The sequence below is a fragment of the Papilio xuthus genome, unplaced genomic scaffold (genome assembly GCF_000836235.2).
Source record: "Papilio xuthus unplaced genomic scaffold, Pxut_1.1 DF827756.1, whole genome shotgun sequence".
Taxonomy (NCBI): Eukaryota; Metazoa; Arthropoda; class Insecta; order Lepidoptera; family Papilionidae; genus Papilio; species Papilio xuthus.
Window position 1 is genome coordinate 6392062 of NW_013530893.1, and position 23071 is coordinate 6415132.

The 23071-nt window shown below is 43.9% G+C and overlaps 4 protein-coding genes across 5 annotated transcripts in view; 2 read left to right on the forward strand and 2 right to left on the reverse strand.

Annotated features, from left to right (window-relative positions):
- LOC106116124 (prolow-density lipoprotein receptor-related protein 1-like) overlaps nt 1-10314 on the reverse strand; it is a 28277-nt gene extending 17963 nt beyond the window's left edge. Inside the window, 17 exon segments of the mRNA XM_013309864.1 lie at nt 105-259; nt 346-476; nt 560-715; nt 1186-1321; nt 1402-1680; nt 1785-1961; nt 2003-2192; nt 2329-2554; nt 2629-2788; nt 2869-2987; nt 3076-3208; nt 3317-3445; nt 3599-3712; nt 3800-3946; nt 4016-4147; nt 4226-4390; nt 9784-10314. Of these exon segments, the coding sequence (XP_013165318.1) occupies nt 105-259; nt 346-476; nt 560-715; nt 1186-1321; nt 1402-1680; nt 1785-1961; nt 2003-2192; nt 2329-2554; nt 2629-2788; nt 2869-2987; nt 3076-3208; nt 3317-3445; nt 3599-3712; nt 3800-3946; nt 4016-4147; nt 4226-4390; nt 9784-9856 (2622 nt within the window). The 5' untranslated portion in view covers nt 9857-10314.
- Nucleotides 10315-11048: 734 nt separating this feature from the next.
- ND-B12 (NADH dehydrogenase [ubiquinone] 1 beta subcomplex subunit 3) lies at nt 11049-12041 on the forward strand. Of its 2 annotated transcripts, NM_001312082.1 has the most exons (3): nt 11082-11124; nt 11239-11368; nt 11735-12041. In NM_001312082.1, the coding sequence occupies exons 2-3, from the start codon at nt 11241-11243 to the stop codon at nt 11895-11897; spliced, it is 291 nt and encodes a 96-aa protein (NP_001299011.1). In that variant the 5' UTR covers nt 11082-11124; nt 11239-11240; the 3' UTR covers nt 11898-12041. The 2 variants fall into 2 exon arrangements, with proteins under 2 accessions (XP_013165370.1, NP_001299011.1); XM_013309916.1 differs by having other exon boundaries at nt 11049-11368.
- A 677-nt stretch (nt 12042-12718) lies between these two features.
- Nucleotides 12719-15372, reverse strand: Rae1 (ribonucleic acid export 1). Its single transcript, XM_013309877.1, has 8 exons — nt 15025-15372; nt 14747-14839; nt 14590-14667; nt 14425-14520; nt 14094-14165; nt 13731-14009; nt 13242-13448; nt 12719-13040 (listed from the first exon to the last, which is right to left on the reverse strand). The coding sequence occupies exons 1-8, from the start codon at nt 15169-15171 to the stop codon at nt 12957-12959; spliced, it is 1056 nt and encodes a 351-aa protein (XP_013165331.1). The 5' UTR covers nt 15172-15372; the 3' UTR covers nt 12719-12956.
- Nucleotides 15373-15690: 318 nt separating this feature from the next.
- LOC106116171 (SOSS complex subunit B homolog) lies at nt 15691-16877 on the forward strand. Its single transcript, XM_013309917.1, has one exon. The coding sequence runs from the start codon at nt 15801-15803 to the stop codon at nt 16383-16385; it is 585 nt and encodes a 194-aa protein (XP_013165371.1). The 5' UTR covers nt 15691-15800; the 3' UTR covers nt 16386-16877.
- Nucleotides 16878-23071: the final 6194 nt, after the last annotated feature.

Consider the following 23071-nt stretch of genomic DNA (forward strand, 5'->3'; position numbering starts at 1 on the left):
CGGCAGGCACAGCTCCTCGCAGCCGCCGTTCTCGTGCGCGCACTCGTTGCTGCCTGCCTCGCACACTATACCGATTAGGAACGCGGAGCGGGCGACGGTCAAACTTGACCAAGAGTAAAATGAGGGTCACCGATGGCGGCCGTGCGGGAGACGAGCCGGATGTCGTACAGCGGCGGCGCGAGGGCGGCCAGCTGCGTCACGCGGCCGGCGCGCAGCTGCCGCACGCCGCCCGAGCCGTGCTCGCTCCACACCACCGCGCCTGCGACACCGTCAACATAAGGTACTCGTAATCTTGAAATATCATATCCTCTGAGAGCACCGGACTAATAGAACGGGCATGCTAACCCTCGTAGAGCGCGAGTCCGTAAGGCTTCCTGAGCGGCGCGGCGGGCTCGTCGCGCGCCACCAGCTCGCGCTCGTGCCGGCCGTCCGCGCGCAGCCGCAGCCGCTCTATCTTGTTCAGGTAGGTGTCGCACCTGCACACACACAACACACCCGCGGGTGATCACCGAGCTCGCGGGCCCGGGCGCCGCCTCGTGCCGCTCGTGCCGCTCCTCACCAGTACAGCGTGTCGGTGTCGGGCTGGTAGACGAGGCCGTTGGGCCAGTGCAGGTCGGAGTCGAGCAGCGTGCGCCGCCGCGACCCGTCCATGTCGGCCGTCTCGATGCGCCCGCGCGCCGTCACCGCGCTCGCCCACACCGACCAGTACATCACGCTGCAATGTCACACAAGCACGTACACGCATACAGACATCCCTTACATTTATCTAACTAAAAATCTAATAGATAATAAATCGTCCTCATATTTAAGAAGAATTTTAACAGTGGTATGTATGGTATGTGGCCCGATTTAACACCTTCGCACGAATTGTCCGGATTCGGCCGGTGAAATACTACGACCACACAGAAGAAACGCCGTCAGTGGAAGCGATTCCGCGCACTGACCCGGAGACACAATTTTACTCCTCTTTCACTTCCCACCTTTTTATCTGAGGATGAGCGGATGATGCATGGGAAGGGAACATATTCTCTTTCTGTGCATCCTCTCCGTCGATGAAAGATAGGCGACATGGCCATTTGCAATTGCGTATGTCTATGGACAACGGTCGCTTCGCTATTTCAGCGATTTCAGGTGGCCGCTCGTTTGCCACTCTATGATAAAAAAAGAAGTCGACGGCTTGGGTACCCGTTCGGTGGATCGAGCGCGATGGCGCGCGGGTTGTAGTGAGGCTCCTGCACCAGCACGCGCCGGCGCGCCGCGTCGCCCAGCCGCGCCACCGACACGCGCCCCAGCGTGTCGTCCGTCCAGTACACGTTGCCTCCTGCACACATCACCGACATCTTACCTCCGCTCGCACCGGAGCGGGGGCGGGGGCGGGGACGGGGGCGGGGACGGACTCACCTATGGGGTCGATGGCGATGCCCTCGCAGTTGTCGACGTCCTCGCTGAGGAACACCTCGTGTTCGCTGCCGTCCAGCCGCTGGCGAGATATCTCGTACCGATGCACGTCGCAGTAGTACAGCCAGCCGGCGGCGAGGTCGACGTCGGCGGCGGTGGGGCGCGCGGCGCGCGTCGCCGGCACCAGCGGCTCCCAGCCCGCGTGCGCCGCGTCCAGCGCCAGCGCCTGCACCATGGCCGGCGCGCCGCGGCACACCACCAGGTAGCTGTCCAGCTCGGCGCCTGGCACACACACACACACCACACATACGCACGCATGTCGTCTGCACACACGGACACCTCGCGTCTCGTGCGTGTGGAGGTGCGGGAGGGGGAGGAGTACTCACGCACGCAGTCGCGCTCCCCGGCCGGCCGGTAGCCGTGCGCGCACAGGCACTGCGCCACGCCCGCACCGTCGCGGTACGCCACCACGCAGATGTGCGCGCAACCTCCATTGTTGTTGGCGCACGGGTGATCCACTGCGCACAACCCGCCGGTGAATATATCAATCGCATTGTGTATAACTGACAAATATCGTAAACGACGAAAAGGCTGAGTGGTGTACCGCGGGGTTGCGCTTGGCGGTGGAAGGCGAGCACGGCGGCCGGGCTGGCGGGCAGCGGAAGCAGCGCGGCGCCGGGCGGGGCGGGGGGCGCGTGCGGCGGACGCGCGGCTGCCACGCGCACACCACGCGCCTCCCACGCGGGCAGGAACAGCGCGCCCGACAGCACCGCCGTGCGCTGCAGCCGCTGGCTCTGCACCCACCATACGCACAGTCAACAACTTGCCCTCGGCCACAATATGGTGCTCGAGCGTGTGTTCCACAAGGGGGAATGAGGGGGACGGTGACTTGTACGGTGTGCTACGAGTAAGTTGTAGGTGTAGGCTCACGCTGTATCCGCGCAGCACGGTGGTGCGGTGCTTGCCCTCGTAGTCGGCGCGCTCGACGCACTCGAGGTAGGCGTCGGGCCAGTAGACGTGGCGCGCCACCAGGTCCAGCGCGGGCGGGCCCGGGTACACCAGCTTGTGCGCGGCCAGCGGGCGCCGCTCAAGGCCCGCCAGCCCCGCGCGCATCACCGCCGGCGGCACCGCGCCCCACACCGACCAGAACATCAACCTGCCACAATCGAACGTATCGTCGTCTCGTTTCGCGGCGATCGAGGAAGTAATGTATGATTAGATGCAACAGACCCTCGCAGCGGGTCGAGCGCGAGACCGTGCAGCTTGGAGAGGCCGTCGAGCAGCAGCCGGCAATGGCGGCCCGTCGCCTCGCACACGTACAGCACCTCGCGCGCCTCGTCGTACACGTACCAGTCGCGCGACACCCACTCTATCGCCAGCTGGGTCACCGCTGCAACAGAGCGCACGAGTCACGCGGGGCGACGCGGGGGCGACGCGAATACGGCGCGGGGGCGACGGGCGCACACGTACAGTCGACGTCGGGGAAGAGCGCGGGCGTGGGGAGGTGCAGACTGTAGTGCGTCATGTTGTCCGCCGGCACGCACACGATGCTCGCGCGGCTCACGTTGCTGTGCACGTAGCACACGGACCTGGACACACACACACAAACACAGACGCACATTAATACGGTAACATTTTGCATTCCCATGTTTGGATATACAGGCGTGAGGCGGTCACCGGTTGTCGTAGAGGAAGTCGATGGCGCGCACGTCGAGGGCGTCCCGCGTGACGACGCGCGGGGGGCGGTCGCGCGGCCACACGCGCGCCACGCCCGCCGCCGTGCCCACCACCAGCGAGAACGGCTCGTCCCCTACATCGCGAGTACACATATATCGTGATAGCCATTCGCTTCACACATAGACTATCAATAGATCGGTTCCCCCGCTTTTGATTAACTATAAAGTAGGGGCTAGGTTACCGTCGTCGGCGATGCACGAGGAGCCGTCGGGCTGCAGCGTGTATCCCGCTGCGCACGCGCACGCGTACGAGCCGGCCGAGTTGACGCATAGCTGCGCGCATGTGTCCTCGCGCGCGCACTCGTCGCTGTCTGCAACGTGCACCACTGTCACTCCTTCGCTCTATTCTACTGTTTTGACAATCTGAGTGCAATATATATTTTCCTTGCCTCGTTTCTACCGATATCTAAATATAATAAATTAATAGATTCGTATAGAGCTGTGTGTAGTATGGGGGCACTGACCGATGCAGCGTCCCTCGCTGGGCTCGTAGCCCTCGGGGCAGAAGCAGGCGAGGCCCCGGTGCGTTGGCCGGCAGCCGTGCGCGCAGCCCAGCGCCCCGCATTGAGACCTCGTAACTGCAACATTTTCATCGTTGCATATGTAATATGGACGGAATGCAACATTAGATTATGAATGCCACTCGTAGCGGGTGTGGTGCGTACAGTTGTCGCAGATGTCCCACTCGTCGCTGCCGTCGACGCAGTCGCGCCGCGCGTCGCAGAAGGCGGCGACGGGCACGCACGAGAAGCGTCCGCCCAGCGGCGTCTCGCAGCGCGCCTCGTTGCCGCCGCACCGGAACTCCTTCTCGCCTGCGATACGACCCGACACTCGTACTGGACTCAAATTGTACATAAAAACGCTTCCTAAATTTTACGCACACATGTAGGGGTTCTCGTCTGAGTCGTCGTGTGGGCCGCAGTCCGCGTCGCCGTCACAGCGCCAGCCCGCCGCAATGCACAGGCCGCTGCGCTCGCACCGAAACTGGCCCGCACCGCACGTCGCGTTCCACGCTGCAACAAGCACACGTCTCACCGTCACCGTTGTGTGCCGGCTCACCGGGGCACGCGCACAGCGCTAATCTCACTCACTGCAGTGCAGCTCGTCGGAGGCGTCTGCGCAATGCGCGCGCCCGTCGCAGCGCCACGCCGCCGGCAGACACCGCGAACCGTCCGCGCACCAGAAGTGCTCCACGGGGCACTTGTCACCCAAGCTGCCGACCCCGCCGCCTGCTGGCAGGTCCTCCCCGGGCACGCCTGCAACACACACACACCGCAACAACCACTTATCAGAGAAGATCATTACATTTCATTAATATTATAAACACGAAAGTTTACATAGATGGATATTAGATAGATATTCTCCTTCGGTGCTTCGCCCAGTTCGTTGATTAAAGCAACCTATCTGCAATTGCGATTGTCTATGGGCAGCTTTCGCTGCTATGTCAGAAATGCAGATGGCGGCGGCAGCTCGCTCGCCACCTTATATTATTAAAAAATCTAGTTTTAGCTAATAACTAGTAATATCTAATGAAAGTAGTTTAACGATAAAGATCCGAGGTGAGGATCAGCAGCCGCGCACACCACCCGCCGTGTACGAGACCGGCCTTATCGCATGTCTATTGTTAGTGTCACCTCTGAGGCAAAGTATTTATTTACTTACATTACAATTGCATTAGCGCTGTCAAAATATAATACATATCACACTTACATAATATTATATATTAAAACTATTTCCACAAACACGTGAGAGGTACAGTTTCGTTCTGTTTTAATTATAATAAAAAGTATAATATAGTTAGTAGCCTATGCGTTCTTCCAGATTATGATCTATATGTGTGCCAAATTTCATCGAGATCCGTTCAGCCATTCTGGAGATACCTTCAAACAAGCATACATCCATCCAAACATTCGCATTTATAATGTTAGTAAGATAAATTGTAGATCAGCACGTGAGTTGGGAAAACTAGCAATAGGAATGTACGATTATAAAGTTCCATACATTTTGAGAGATTTCGTGCGGAAATTCGCTTCACTATGTTGCAGTGTAGGTTTAAATGTGAAAATGTACAAATTAATGTTGATTGTGTTTGACGAGGGGACGCTTGTTTCTAGGCAGAGCGCTGCAGGGAGTGTACCCCGCGCCGCACCGCACTGACCAACCCCAACATCAACCCCACGGCAGATTGGTGCATGCCCTCTGACGTCTCTATAATAACCAAACGTGTGTGCGTAAGCAAACACTTTTAAGATTTAAGTGTAGGAATGTATGAAGTTCTATATTAGTATAATTAATATTATCTATATTGCGAACCATTAGCATTTGTTCTGATGTATTATAATATATGAGTAATGTCAAGTTTGTAGATAGTCAACTGCTAACTACCGATGTCTCCCACACAAGTAACACTTAAAATCTCATAAAGAAACATTTTTTATTGTATTATGTATGCACTAAAGTGAGCTAATATAAAAGTGTATGCACTCGGAGACGAACTGCTCAGACGTATGATAATATAATGTGATAGTTCATTGTTGATGATTGCGGACAGATCACAGGGAGCCCCCTGATGCAGCGCCGGCGGCCGGCGGGCGGCGGCAGCTATCGGGGGTCAGCGGGGTGACGCGATAATAAGCGCGGGGCCGTCTCTTCGCCTATCGTGGATCAATCTATTTTGAATACATACAATGTGTCCAACGCAGACTGGCCACTACGAAACCGGTACACATATGAACGACCGGCAGAGGAAATCGTGACGAAAACACTTTTAGCAATTATGTTCAGGGACGCTTTTAGAGCTGGGAGCTCAATTTAACCATTGACTGAGCGATGTAATAAAAATTCACCAGACGAGGTCTCCATTGAGATTGATCAGAGTCGAGGAAGTGGTCTCTCAAGAGCCGCTCAATCTGTTATAGTGTGCTCCCCCTCGACGTCTACAGCACCCCGCATCCCGCACCCCACGCTACCTATACTTAATTACATCAACTGTACTCCTGTGCATGTACATTCTTCTTGTAACTTGTCAATAAATATATATGTAATTATGATGGGTCAATATTGTTTGTGATCGAAGACGTACATAACAGACCACCATGTTGGACCACCACAGTTGGACACACACACACACACACACGCGCGCGCACCTCAACTGTTGCTGATATCATATCTATAGCTGCGCCCGATTGTTCGCGCCTAGTGCGTGCAAGCATTTATATTTAAATGTTTATTCACGTGTTATAAATTCCATCCGGAAATGTAATTGTGAAGCTAGACACGATTCCGGACTAAATGAGCTGCAATGACAGGGTGGTCTGACTCGCGTACATAATGTCTTACTGGTCGCCGCTGCCGCTGGTCGCTGCCGCTCGCCGAATATATGTTATGATGATGAATATATTGTTGTTGTTACATACAGATTAATATTATAGTTAATCAATATTCAAGGTCGACAATCTGAAGTGTTCTATCGGTACATGTAAAATACATAGTTGTAACGCTCATCTCATATTATGTACATTGGCTTCTGGAAAATAGTGAAGCATACTAGAGGCAGAGTGCATTGCAGCCCGCAGCGTTCAAAGGGCTCAAGTTAATTAGTGCGTTGAAGCGATTGCCGTAGCGGCGCTGCAGGGCGCTGCAGGGCGCGGCGCAGCGCGGGGCTCACGCAGCCGTGCAAACTGCAATCTGCACACGCCGCGCTGCTGGCTGCTGCTATGCACTAAGCTTTTGCCTCAACGTTTACGACAACATACATATTTGACTCGCACCAATAAACAAACCACAACGAATGGTACACTTAGTCGGTCGCCGCGTCGGAGAAAAGGTTATATAGTTTATTTTTAGAAGAGCAGGCGACTCGGTAGAGGTAGATGTCTGAAGAATACGATATGTTCGATCACTTTAGATTGGTCGGCAGCAAAATAATAATAATCAATGAATACAGTGGAGTTGTTAGTGTTCATCGTATTATAATCGAGTAGTAAGTAACTTGTTGTCTGGAGTACCTACAACGTAGACGGAGCAGACTGTGGCCCTACTAACTATGTAGGTACAGTTGTTCCCTCAGATCCCACTAGATAAAAATGTACGTTTATTAATACCTTTACCTTACTATTATACCAAACACTGTATTTACAAATAACAAAGACAAAAGACACGTGTTTGGGCTATGACATAGTTTTAATGTCATAGATTGTAATGTGTTGTCTGAGACGCGGTGTGTTCGCTACAAGGGTGGGGTGCGGGGGCGGGGGCGGGGGTGTGGGGGGGCAGCTCCGGGTTCGGGCAGACCGGTCCGAGCCGCGGTCGCAGGGCACAAAAAAGACCAGGCTCGTCCGGCTGCGCGCTACTCGGTGTTTACGTCTAATTAGCAGCGATTATGACCGGCTCGGGGTCTAGGGTGGCCGGCAACCGGTAAGTGTGCCCTCGAACAAAAATAGCATATTGTATTGAATATTTGTAAAATTGGAATAATAAATGTATAAATTCAGTGAAGCCAATGGTGCATCAGATATGCAAGAGAGGTCACAAGAGTCGACGCGAGGCCTACTATGAGGAGGGGGCGAATCGAGACGGCCCACGCGGCTCGTATTGCAGACATCCTATACTCTAAGGCCTTGTTTTGCACAAGAAATGCAGGTAGGCAGTAAGCCAGCGCGACTAAGTTTTACGCGCGGCTCACTGATTACATTTGCGCTCGACGTGCACTCAAAGCGGTTTTTAATTTTATAGATATTCCCATAAGCGTCGACTTGCTTACTTTTCGTAGGACCTACATATACATATACTGAATGGTACACTTTGAAGTGTGCACTTGCTGGTGGCGGTACTCAGAAATCTGTTCTTCCAGCAACCGAGCCATGCCATGCTATAAACGAAATACTTTCGTATTTTATTAAAAGGGCAAACAAGGAGCGTATAGTTTGAAGTTATGTAATCACCAACGCTCATAGACATCCCCTGCACAGATGCCGATGCAGTTCCCTCCTTTGATGAACCATAAGAAACTTTTTCAGTTTTCGGACCAAATGTATAAGAACGAGGTGGTAGCAGCTAATAGGGATAAAAGCGCAAGCTTTGGCAGCGGCGAGGTGACGAGGTGGCGAGGTGGCGAAGCTGACTTGTGTGCCTTGGCTACACCACGCACACTAAGTGAGCGCTTGCTGGGCGAACAGGGGACCATAGCCCAAATAACAACCATTATATTAACGACACAACGAACAATTACAATAACGGATAATTAGTTGTTATCATAACAACAACAAAAGTGCTGAGCTGGTGAGCAATTTACTTTTTGTCATTTTATTTATTTATTTGTGTTTACTTTTTAGTACACAAATTTTTCAAAAGTGAGCCGCAGCCGCCGACGGAAGGCAGCGTCTGAACATAAATCATATTCTCGGCATTGAACATAAACGTGCTCGCTGACCTCCGACATCAGGCAGGTGCATGTCACTGCGACCTTCTTAGGCTCCTTCTCTCGGTAGATTTAATGTCAGTCCTAACAAAATTTAACAATCTAAAAATCGCTAATTAAAAAATAAACGTTTTGGAAATAAAATACCTAATAGATATTAGAATTTGGTATATGCCTACACCTGCAACCATGCGTAAAGCACTGAAATATTTGTCATTTATAAAAAGTATGGTAACTTATCAATAAAAATAGTTATTTTTAAAGTGTAAGTTGAAACGATACAATTAATTTATGTCAAGTGTTAAAATCAGCGCACGCGAGCTCTAATCCACACATGCACATATTATGTGTACATAGACACATTACAAATCCTGCACGAAACATCGTAGGTACGTGTTTGGTTACATCGCAAATAATACACATGTATCGTGATGGTAACGTCTGGTTGGCTAGTCCAATAGGTACCTATACATTCTTTCTTTTCAAATATCTTGGCTTTTCAAGATCTGAGCGCTATGCAGTGCCCTCCCTTCGCAACACCATACAACCCGCTACAACATAAATTGTGTCCCAGCTGTACTAAAATTGTGCCGCCAAGATATATGACAACATCTATACCTATTTCGTGCGGATAAAACAGCAAACATTTTTATTACTTGGTATGTCGATCAGGCGTTGTCGCAGCGGAAAGCTGGCTGCTCACGACAGGTACAAATGTTTTCAGACATCTTAGCGACTCTAAATTAACCAATGTGATCTTGGGTCGCCAAGATATTTAAAAATAGTTTTAATTATAAATTATGTTTTAAATATTAAGATTAATGTTCTTCAAAGAACTGAGCCCAATACGCTGCCAGCACGCCGCTCCGGCCACTTTGCGCCGCCAAGATATTTGAAAAGAACTATACATACCACTTACGCTAATACGTACTGTCCGTATTAAAAATCTTTAGAATTATTTTAAAATGCAACGATAACAACACTATCAAAGACTTAACAATTAAGCTTCGAGTCAATGCAACATGTGCAGTGCAGATGCAAGCTTAAAGTGCAGAAATATAATACGTTTGTACTGTCAATTACCTTTACGGTTTAGTTGTGCTTTTTTGTTACATTTTAGTCCGAATTTTACAGACACTTATTTATAAACATATATATATGGACAAAGAACTTTATAAAAAAAATGATTTTTACAAACAGAAGGATGTAAATAAATCAATATGGCCTTACCCGGCGGAGGCGGAGGCGAAGCCGCGCTCAGCAGCGCCAGCAGCAGCGCGCCGCTGACACCCGCCTTGCACATCCTATAAGCTCTTCAGGCGGTCGTCTTCATCGCACTCACACCCGCTTCACCACTGAGCCTACGAGCTCCATAGAAGCACGACCACTCAGTAAACGTATCACGACGCCCTGCACTCGGAGCTTTTGTACACCACAAAGCTTTGCAATTTTATTCAATCATAACTTATTAAAGCGACAGTTGTTTTCACATTGATCGACACAAGTATTGTATTAAACTGAAAGTTTAATCGAAAAAGGCAAGTGTTGGTTTATTTCCACAAAAATGTAAGTGTAAAACGAAAATATACCAATCCCACCGGTTTGCAACCAATAAAGCGTCGCAAAGAAAACACAAACACTTTGCATTCACCGTATGAGTTATTTATTATGTTCGTACTGGACCGGAGCCGCGTTCCGCACCGGTACTGTAACTGAACTGCAAAGAGTACTGTGCAGTGCAGTACAATGGTACAAAGCTACAGGCTACAGACAAAGCAGTATTTTATTAACAAAAAAAACTATGCGTGCCGATCATTGACCTCTATGCATAGACAAGCTATAATCCCTAATACTCTGTGCCCATTTGATTTACGCCATTATTGCGCTGATGGTAGAGGTTGGTGGCGGTGGAGAGGATTCGAACCAATAATAGTGAAGAAATTAACAGTCAGAAATATTAGTTGAAGCTTTTAGGGCGGAACGAAGTAAAAGCTGTCATTTTTAAGCAGTGACCTAGCCATAACAAAGGTCAGTGGGCCGATGCCGTGCATCCCGTGTCACGGAATTAAAAATTAAAAATTGGCCAGTTTGCAAGCGTTTTGACCTGCCGTGATAGTTATTGTATACACCAATGTTGTATATATCCACGACAAAACAATCTTTATCTCTAAATTCAACCCTCTATCAAGTAAGTGTCCCTTTACATTATTAAAAATTTAAATAAAATCACTTTTACTTAACTTTTATTAAAATAATAACACGGTGACAATGACTTGATATTATACAGATGTTTTATTTTTCTCGAGTACATCTTTAACTAGTTGTTATAGTTCAGGGAAAAAGAGAGACTTAACTCATCGCCTTTATCATCAGCGCCAAAATAGCGAAATCCAAATCGACACAAAACACTACGGCTTGTAGCCGATCCATATATAGATGTCAAAGACTATAAAATGATATAACCTATGTGATCTGATCGCAACATCCGTCCTGACATCTGTCAAAATATAATTCCTTCCCGTGAATATCTTGTCTTGGGTGCTTTTGATTAGAAAATATTATACAACGCAGGTATTATTATAGCAACTTCTAGCAAATTCGTAGTAAAACAATAGTAAACTATTATATCACGTACTTTTAAGTTACGTAATCATTAAGGTTATTTAGAAAAAAATTTAATTGTAGACATGGGAGGTCACGAATGCGATCCATATAAAATACCAGACTACAAGCAGTTTACAATACAAGGAATTCCGCAGCTAGAGGAGCTTGAGAAGGCGCTGGCAAAGAAGGGACTCAAAGACCCGTGGATCAGGTATTGGTGTCAATAGAATACCAACATGAAGTATGAGTATTTGTTAAAAGTGCAAAAAAGAGAGCACAGTCCTGTGATATTCGTGGTTTTGTTTTGCAAATGTTATCCAAAACATTCGTGGTTTATTTTTGGGGTTGAAAATTTTACACGGAATCAATAATACTATAGATGAAAACTAATATATATAGTAATATAATAGTAACACAAGATATTACAAAGAAAAAAGTTATCAAATTGTTTAAACTTGCAGAATAAATTAATTGAAAATGGCTTGGTAATGGATTAGTTATATACATTGTAGCTGTTGTTACTTGGTGTAATTGTGTTTGTTTCCAAAATTAATTCTTCTTCCCTTTTCTATCACAGGAATGAAGCTTGGAGGTATCATCCAGGTTTCGGAACACCTTTGCTCAGGGCGAGGAAGTTATTTTTCCGTGGTTTCCCACTGGGCCTGGCCCTCACTGTGGTGACGGTGGCTATCACCAAGCTAGCGGGCGGTGATGATGGCCATGGTGACGGCCACCATTGATGCTCACCTCTAGCTATTTACTTGTCCAATTCACTAATTTGTCAAGAAGCTTTGTATGTGCATTGTGAACACCTACAATGTCTAATATAGATTATTTAAAGAACTTGCAGTTATTTCTTAGATGTGATATAGATTGAAATTAAATTGTTTTTTTTTTCAACATTTTTTAACATTAACCTCAAACTGTGTAATGTTGTAAATACTTGGTGAGCAAATGATCCTGTAATCTATCACTTTTGGCAGTTGACTCTTCCTTTCTAAGCTCCTCAATAGTAAGCAAGACCATTTTGCACCAAACTTGCTCAAGGCTTTCCCATAAATGCCTAGTCTATGTTATGCAAGTACAGTAGCAAGGTTTCCAACAGTGGTAGAGCCCGCTTTAACATCTTCGCACGAATTGGCCCGGCTCACCCGGTGAAATACCAAGACCACACAGAAGACAGCCGTCAAGTGGAAGAACTTCCGCGTTTTGTCTGATGAGTGTGCGTCCGGAGGTCTAATTTAGTCCTCTTTTCCCTTCCCATCTTTTTTCTTTTAAGGAAAGGATTTGAAGTGGAAATGGACTTTCTGGATGAGAGGATGCATGGGAAGGGAAAATATTTTCTTTCTGTGCATCCTCTCCTCCGTCGATTAAAGGTAGGCAATGCATATGTAATTGCGTATGTCTATGGGCAACGGACACTTCGCTATTTCAGCGATATGAAATGGCCGCTCGCTTGTTTGCCACCTTGTGATATAAAAAAAAATCATTTAAAACCAGCACTGACAGACAACTGGCATACCAGTGTTACTGGCATTAACCATACAAACATAAAGCTAAGCAACATTTACTTGTGTATTTAACCAGGCAGCACATATATACAGTAAAACATATTTGGAATCTTATGCTCTATTTAATAAGAAGTAAAGTAAGTAATTACAATATTTTATGTAACACTTTACATACAAGGACTTGTGCATATTAAAATATGTTTCAATTCCAGAACTTGTACATATAGTCCCGACTGTAGTTGAAATAACAACAGGGATAGTTGAGTTTTATTGACAAAGACGCGGCGTTCACGTGGTGCGCGGCTTGAGGTCGTCGAAGCACGGCCGCAGGAAGATAAAGTTCTTTTTGGCAGGGTTGTAGTGCTCATGCCCCTGCAATTTTACATGACAAAAAGTTTTATTAAACTTGATAACATTGTTATATTAAGTTTTTTTACGATGTGAATCTACTCTGGCATCCAAAGAATACCCTACTAAAAGGAGACATGTAACATACCAATATTCTTTTTTATTTGATACAGAAAATAAATTAATGGCAGTGCAGAGTTGGTGGCGTATGAGTGCGTGAGGTACCTTGGACCAGTCGTAACCGACGGCGTAGGCGAACACCTGGCCGCTGTGGTTAAAGGCGCACTTGGTGAGTGGCTGGTCGAGGGTCTCCGAGGACTTTAGCTTGGTACGCGCGTCCTTGTCCCAGAAGGAGTAGGAACCATCCGATCCCACCGTGGCCAGTGTGCCGTGCGCCGGGTGGAATGCGATGTCGTTCACCGCGTAAATGTCCTAATGATTTAATTTGTTGTTATTGTATTGTAACATGAAGAGTATTCTCTATTTTTTTAATTTTATTTTGCTGTTTGAATAGTCTGTTTCATTCATGCAATAGTTCCTGTTACATTACTTGTTCTTTGGAAGACATAAGAATCATGTATACAGAGATATACGTACATATATCTTTCCTTACTTCATCTGAATATAAAACAGATATATCACATAAAATATTGTTGTGTTTAATAAAATTATTATGTTATCAGAAAAATATAAATTTAACAGATTGTGATGTACCTGGAAGCTGCCGGTGGTCCCCCCGCCGGCGCGGTGGCATTTGAAGGTGAAGTTGTCTTTAGGATTGACAGGGTTCACATATTGGATGGCGACACGACCTTCCACGCTGCCCAGCGCAAAGCCTGTTGGCTGCTTGGTCTTTTTGTCCCGGAAGATAGCGATGCAACGGTGTTGGTACTTGAGCGGCGACTCGACGCGCTTGTACTCGGCCGGCTTGCCCTCCAGTGTGTACAAGCAGATACCGCGGTCGGCCGTGCCCACCACTGCCATGGGATACTCCTGCCACACATATTCTAACTCACTATCTGATTCTTCTTGCCAACATTAGAAATCATGCAAAATCATTTTAGTTGAATGACTTACCACATCAGCACAGTAGCAGCGCTCCGAGAGATTCATTGTCATGATGGGCACTGCGCTGCGAGTGTCCCAGAACTACAACATTACAAGTTCACTTAAATACGCACATCATGTATTGTATTTTTCAAACAGCTTGGAACATTAAACAAGTCAGTTTGCAAAATGCAATTTTCGGCACATGGAACATATGGAGGGGGACAGTACTACAAAGCCTTGCAGCTCAATGTCAGCATGCAAAATATTTTATCAACACTTATTAGTAATGTTGGATCTAGTAAAACAGAAAACTGCTTACTCTATTTTCAGTTAAGATTGTTAATGCAGGTACACTTACTTTAATTGTCTTGTCCCAAGATGTGGTCATCAGACAGTTGTAGTTGGGAGCTTTGATCCAGTGGCATGTCTTCACGGGGGCATCATGTGCTGCCACCTACAAATGTTAATGTAATGATTGTACTGACTATTTACATTCATTGGAGTTATAAAAAAATTAATATACCTGTACACATTGATTGGCTGCTAGGTCCCAGCACTTCACACTTTTGTCTGTCGAGGCCATGAACACCTTGCTTCCATCCTAAAACAGAATTGCAAAAAAAAAATAGGTAACAATATTCTTGTATTGTATTTCATCATATTTCAGAAATTATACCAACATCATGCCATGCCACATCTAAAATGGGCCCATCCATAGATTGTGCTGCCTTTGGTACAGTTTTGCCAGAAATTTCTACTTCCCAGCATCTTACCTGAAAACAAATGATACTGATTATAAATACCTAACAGTGGCCATTAGTTTCCGAGACCTTTGAGAGAGATCTTTGACAACAGAGATAACAATATGTTTTTTAACAGTGATTTTAATCTCAGAAACCCACGGTAATTTTCTATAATTTTAGCGGTACAACGTGGTCGCTCGTTTACCACGACTTACTCGGCAATCCCAGCTGCCGGCAACGAGAAATGTTTGTTGTACGGATGGTGGTGAGAATTCTAGCGAAGACACGGTATCATCAGGCGGGGAAGTCACTTCCAAATCCTTGTTGGGATTGCTTGTGCCGCCGCCGAGTTGATTAAACATTTTAGCACACTTTAACTATAATCAAACAAACCACTTTACACAATGCTAGTGCCAGATTTTTGCAATTAACTGTACCCTTACGCTTGATAGCTCAGATATAACTATTATCAATATATTACTAGTTAATTTTAAATGTATAAACGGTAAACATCAATTGTAAACAGGTTAAATTCAAATGACAATTGACGTTAAAAAGAGATATTGGTTGACAATTCACAGTTGACATTTTTTTTTTATTTTATGACCTGGTAACATAGACCTTTAGGTCATATCTTATTTACACAATTGACAAGAAAACCAAATTCAAAGAGTAAAGGGTAACAAATTATTTGAGAAAGGCGCAACTATCGCGGTTAGTAATTTTGTAAATCGGAAAAAATTTAAAACCAAATATTAGGAAAACGAAATAAAAGAAGAACAAGATAGCCTCAGGATGAAAATGATCTAATGGCAGTTTTCATGTTAGCTAATATAATTTAGTTTAACTTTATTTTTTTCATTGCCTGCATTTTACTCTTTGATTGCCTATTTGCCAGTCATCAGTTTGTCAAGTTATTCGGCGTAAATATTTTAGCAAGAAAAAGTCCTCTACATCTTTTGAGTACCGTACTTAAAATCTAAAAAAAATAATGAGTACTACGGAATTCGTTCAAATAAAAGATTTAAAACCTGGCATGAAGAACATAAACGCTGTATTTATTGTATTGGAAGTGGGTCCTCCTACTTTAACAAAGGAAGCGCGTGAAGTGCGCACTTTGCGAGTTGCGGATGCTTCTGCTATGGTCAACTTTTCAGTATGGGACGAACCCGGAGCACTGTTGCAGCCTGGAGATATCGTTCGCCTCACTCGTGGCTATGCGTCACTGTGGCGGTCTGCTCTTACTCTCTATTCGGGAAAATCTGGCGACATACAAAAAGTAGGCGAGTTCTGCATGATATTCAACGAACAAGTGAACATGAGCGAACCTCAGCCGGCTGCGCCTGTGGCCGCCTCTACCGCACAGCCTGCTAACGAGCGTAACGGCAACGGGACAGGAACACACTCGGGACCTCGCTCACTTATGCCAAACGCAGCGGCATGTGGTCAGGGCGCTCAGCACAGCAACCAGAAGCAAGAAAGATATTCGGGAGCATCACAAGAACATCCTGGTAAACACACGCACAAGACATATGTGAGGGGTAGAGGGCATCAGCGGGGCAACAGTCGGAGATAGCAATTAAATTGAACAGTGTTGTCATCAATATATCCCTCTCTAAGTTTTGCTTAATTTTGAATTAATTAACATTTTATTCTATTAAAATGTATTACTATCTGCATTGTAATGGTTTCAGTCAGTCATTGCTTCCTCAATCCATGCAATACATTACTGTTTTTTAACTTTGAACTGTCCGAAGACAAGCATTCATGTAATATGTTTTGCCAGAGAATAACACCATGTTTAGTGAATTTTGGAGCACTTGGCTGCCGCCACTGTGCTGTGACATTAACCATTTAAATGATTTTTGTTAAAATAATTTAAGATGTATGCAGCACTCCAACTATATAGGCAATGCTTTTACTCTAAAATAAATGGAATAAAATGGAAAACTCAACATAGATACAAAAATTAATGGCATATTATGTACATGAACATATCTTATTGGTTTTATAATCTTCTAGCAGATGGTGTTAGAAATACAGTATGCTATAAAATTGTCATTAAATAGAACCTTGTTTTTTTTTAGTAGAGAGTTTTTAAATAGTAAATACAACTAGAAATAAATACTGTGCCAAAACCTAAATCTGAAAAAGTTTCTTTGTAAAGAGTAACACAACATTGTAGGATAGTATTGGGCGTCCTTCGCCCTTACAACTTTTCATTTGGGTCCAAGACCTTAATCAAAACTATTTGGGCGCCAATCTCCGTCAAATGAGATACTGTTGTCATTTATATTGTTTTTTAAATTTTGAAAGGTTGTAGCACATGTACGTTATCTGGCGCGCGCTGCATGCCGGACACATGATCGCAGGGCTTGCTACTTTTTATTTAGAAAAGCTGAGACGCAAATCTAAGCTCTCCCCATTACAAGCTTTAGTACCTGTCAGATAATTTTCTTTTGCATACCAATGTTTCTGTTAAAAAGCTATGTTTCTTGTCATAGTGCTATTAAACAAATTTCGTTTTCCTTATAAGTAAATAGTAAAAAACACAAGCTTGACGTAATTTATCTCTTTCAAGTATATAAATAAAGTAATTAAAAACAATAAAAAAAAACACAATTGAAATGTCATGCGCGAGACATTTGCATAACAAAGCTGTGTAGTATGACGGAAGCTTATGATGACGACTTTTATCCTTTTTTTTATTTATAAGAGCGAATTTCAAGTTAGAGGAAAACTAGTACCACCAGCCAAGTATTTTTGTAATACATGTTGGTAATCAAGTACTTCCTTTTAAAATAGCAGAAGTTACAGTTCCAATAATTTTATTTGACTCTTTGTGTAACTGTTGACCTCGCGCGTGAACGACAAGTGTTTTGCGCTCGAGTTGAAACACTTGACCATGTCTATATTGTATAGAAATAGATATCATAAGCCTTGTAGTGAACGCGCGGACAGGCATAATTAAATAATAATACGGATTGGTCGACCATAAGGCGGTTAGTAGACAAATTGTCTACTAACTGCCTTGTACTCGTCCGCTGTTCTGTTATTAGCTGAAGACCGCCTCTAGTGGTGGGAAATTAATGCAATTCGCAAATAATAATAACACAAAACATATTATAATATAGCTTGGCGAGAGGAGCTGGCCCAAACACGCTTGCGGTGGCTTAACGCAGAGGAGAACGCAACACCTCTTAAAATACTAAGCGTAATTAGGTGTATTTGCCACAGCGCGGCCCTGCGGTCTTCGTTGTATTTTTCGTTATCGACTTTGCTTACCCACAAGCACAAATGTACATCACTCTGCTTTAAACATCTCGCCAAGTTGAAAAATGCCCATGATAATTATTTCATTCTGTTCTGTATCAACGATTAACATAGATACTTTACTTACTTACGCCGCTGGCGCATCGACCCAAACTGGGTCTTGGCCTCCGACACAAGAGATCGCCAAAGTCGCTTGTCTTGCGCCTTCTCCTGCCAGTCCATCGCTTGTAGCTCCCGCAGATCCAGCTCTACGGCGTCTCGCCAGCGGTACCTGGGATATTTACTTTAAGAATACCTTTATTTTATGTTGAAGCTATACGTTTCTTCAAGTTATTATAGCAAGTTTAATTAACCGACAGATTTAAAGGCCGTTAATAGAATGTACTTCGTTTAAAATAGTTAATGGAAAAAGTTGTTTATTATATAAACGACCACTTTTCTAAGCGATGCATAAACACCACATTCATTTAATGTCGACAGGTTTACATATATTACTGCGAGCTCTAACTTTAACAAATAAATAACATTGTGATAGACAGGTAGGGCAGAGATTCGGTCTCTTTTTATCTGTCCCTATTCTGCTCTTATTTTTCCCTTTCCACCCTTTTCTACCGTGTAAAAAATATGACATTTTCTTAAGCGTTGAACCAAGTCAGTGTGACATCGATCACATAAAAAATAAAACTTTAAGCCTTAAGCTACGAAATATATTGTGACGAGATGGATCGATCGCGCGATGTCATTACCTCTTCGGCGCAGTCGTGTCATGTATGTAACGTAAATTGTGCATTTTATGATGAAACGATTGAATTAATAAAATGGGCAAAATGTGTTAACAATTCTCAGTAGTTTTGCAGCTTAGTTAATCTGCAGACAAAATGGCTGGGTGGCCTCGTCACCGAATATTTCAATAGATTACCCTTTGCTTCAGTATTAGTTATTTCTAAAACCAAACGAAGTCGTAAAAAGTTATGTGAATTGCGTCAAACAACAGCGATCAATGCTTGCGAAATTTATGTTTATCTAACTACAATATTTTATATAAATTATTATTAATTAATAAATATAATCAGGCTTAATAGTGTGATAGCATTCCATGTAACTAAATGCTATGAACACATTGTCAACTATTGCTTAGCAAATATTATCTTATCTTACTAATATTATAAATGCGAATGTTTAGATGGACGGGTGCATGGATCACGCTGAAAATAGGCATAACTGTAGAACATAGTCTAGAAAACACATAGGATACGTATTACGTTTGTGTTTTATGCCGCGCGGACAGAGTCGCGGGCGACAGCTAGTAATCAATAAAAATTGCAAAAAAATAAACATTTTTTTGTTTCTGATTCTTCTGTCTTATAGTTAGATACTTAACATTTTGTAAATTGATTTTGTTAAAAGGAATGTGTCAACGACACTTCGTTTAAGTTATGAAAGGAATAACTGGGCTAATTACATACATACATACATACATTTGTTGTAAGGAAGTTATGTTTATTCGTACAACGTAACTTGATACTCAAAGGTCGCATAAAACTTTCTGCCGTAAACATAAAGTTATGTAAGTGACGAGTTTTCTAATAAGAAGAAAGGTTACAAACGTGAGTATCGGCCACGTGTGTCCCCTTGCCGAGCTGGTAGGCTTGGCGGACAACTCTGACTCACCACTCATCCGGTATTTAATCTGAGGGCGCGGCGCACACTCGAACCTCATGGCACTTGGGAAAAATAAGAAATGAATGCGTGCGTAGCCGCAGGCGATTGCCTGTTGTTAGTTTTAGGCATTCATGGAATTGTGTCGAAATAAAATGTTATGTCCATGTACAGAACATTAAATATCGCTTAGCGGTCTGGTTGGGCGTCGCCATCTGCCCCAGCACGACACGGCACGACACGGCTCGTCGCCGCACCGCGAGCGACCGCAGCTCCCGTTACTTACATACCTCTAATGGTCGCTTTCTGCTTCACAGTTACTTCACGAGCTCGTCTTCCGTCACAATAAGAAACAAATGTACAAAGACATGGCAACAAAGAAAGAAACGGCTCTCGTCAGCTATACATATTTGTAGTATTATTATAGTTTGTTTCAAACCAATTAGTCGCAGCTTGTTACTATTATCTTTAATAACATATAGGCGATTGAGCAACCGATTTCACTCCAGCTTCCCGGTAGGGTGGTGGCTTGTGCCTGGCCTAGCACTAAGCTTGTGGTGGGTGTACCTATCAATTTTGTCATTTTCTTTTTTTTATTATTATTAACCTTCGTGACTTGCTGACATTTCAATTACTAAGAGAGAGAGAGAGAGATGTAACAAAATTTACAAACTAAATTACAACAGATATTTGCATCAGCTGGAATCCTCGTTGACATCGAACCCAAAATACATATGGACATTTCTTAAACATAAAAGGAAAGGCAGTTGCACTTTTCCTTCCCTAATGACTGCAGGGGATAAAATTGTTACCAGTGGACCCGATATTTGCGACCTTTTTGCGACGCAATTCTCGTCAGTTTATGCCTCCACTACTCCCACGATTGTTCCAAGTCAAGACGAACTCTGTGCGCCTACTGTCTCAAACTTTTTAACGTCCCTATCCGTAACTAGAGATCATGTGTACAGAGTGTTAAAAAGACTTGATTTTAAGAAAGGAGCGGGCTCCGATGGGATACCTGCTGTCTTTATCGTTAAGTGTGCTAGTGCGTTAGCTTTTCCTCTCTGTTTAATTTTTAATAAGTCCCTTACCTCTGGAATATTTCCGACAGCTTGGAAAGACACTTTAGTTATTCCGCTGTTAAAAAGTGGCGATGCTAGCTGTGTTGGAAATGACAGACCTATATCGTCACTCACTATATTTGCGAAAGTGTTTGAACAGATCATTTATCCACCTCTATCGTGGCATTTAAAACAGTTAATTGCTCCAGAACAACATGGCTTCGTTAAAGAAAGATCCACTTCGACAAACCTGTTATCTTTTGTTGGGGACCTTGTCGAGGGTGTTGATGGTGGTATATCATATACAGATCTCAGCAAGGCCTTCGACAAAGTAAATCACGACATTCTCCTGAACAAGCTCGAGTCATTTGGCGTATCTGGAATTCTGTTGCATTGGTTCAAATCTTATCTTCAAAACAGAACCTCGGTAGTCGTAATTGGGGGATACAAATCTAAGTCGTTTACCGCATCTTCGGGCGTTCCGCAAGGCTCCCACTTAGGTCCTTTATTATTTAACGTGTTTTTTAACGACGTTACCCAGTGCTTTAGCAACTCCAGAGTCCTTATGTACGCTGACGATCTAAAGTTTTATAGGCAGATAAACTCAACTGCAGATAGTTCTCTACTGCAGACTGATCTGGATCAACCATCTGAGTGGTGCAGAATTAATGCTATGTCGATAAATATAAGTAAATGTTCCTCGGTCCATTTTTCTAGAACAAAAATATCTAATCCCCACACTTATAATATTAACGGCGCGTCTATTAACGTTGTTAACCATATTAATGACTTAGGTGTAACACTTGATAGTAAGTTGCAGTTTAATGTTCACATCGATAACATAACTAAAAAATGCTTTAAAACCTTAGGCTTTGTATTAAGAAACTGTAAAGAATTTAAAAATGCTCGTACAAAAATATGCCTTTACTCATCATTAGTTCGCAGCCGCCTGGAGTATTGCAGCGTTGTATGGAACCCGCACTACGATATATATATATTAAGCGTTTAGAGAGTGTCCAAAAAAGATTTCTATTGCATTTATCATTTAGCTACAACTTAGGGAAAAAACTTTCAACTTATGAAGACCGCTTAAAACATTTTCGTATGGAGTCGCTTTGCCACCGAAGAAAACAGCTCGATGCCATGTTTCTGTAGAAATTCATCAATGGCTACACTGACGATTCTTACTTAATATCAAAATTATCCATCTCTGTACCTTCCAGACTACCCAGATATAAAAAATATAACCCGTTTGTTACTAAGGCAGCTCGTACGAACTTACGCCTTCATTCACCGATTAACAGATTGATGAATACATATAATGCTATGCATAACTCTTATGATGTAGAAAATCCTAAGCATAGAGCGAGAAATAATGCGCCCCTAATCGACATTTTCTCCAATAAAATATCTTCTTTTGTAAAATATATCCGTAATGTTGCTAATTAATTTAATTCATGTCCTCTTTTTTTCTTTCCTTTGTTATCTTTTTTATTTTTTGTTGTTTTCACAATTGGTTTCACTCTAAAAAATTTCAGTATTTTTTGTTTATGTATAAGGTTTTTGTGTTGTTTGTTTGTTTCATCATTAATCTCGCATGACTTGATGTGTACACATTTAATTGTGATAAGTTATTATGTGTTTTCTGTTTCTGTAATAAGGGTTGTTTTTTCGCATGTCTTATAACTTAACCGTTGGTGTATCATAAATAAATAAATAAATAAATAAATAGATAAATAAATAAATAAATAAATAAATAGATAAATAAATAAATAGATAAATAAATAAATAAATTATTCTCGCAGAGTTGTCGGTGTTAATTGCATTGTAATAATGAGTAATATCAAATTAATTAATTGATAGCTAAATCGAACTTTATTTTTATTGTCGTGACCTTGTTGTTCTTTTAGATTGAAGTTATTTTACTAAAATTATTATAAAACTTGATGACCTTTAGAAAAGCCGGACTTTAAGCAGACGCGTCAGTTTTGCGACCTGCAAAGTCGGGACAAACAAAAAATAAAGTTGTGATGCGCTCTTTCTAATGTCAAGGTCGATGTCGTTGGCAGCCTCCGGGATAGTGCGGAGGACAGAGGGCAGAGGGCGAAGGGCAATCGCTGCAGCTGCGCTAACGGGATGTGATATAGTGCAGAGAGTAAGGCTGCTTTGCGTGATGGTATTTTCATGTGATTTTATATTTATAATTTGAGAATTTTGTTGATTTGTGGTTATCCTATTACAACGTTATTAAAGTCTAGGTCCTTTGTAT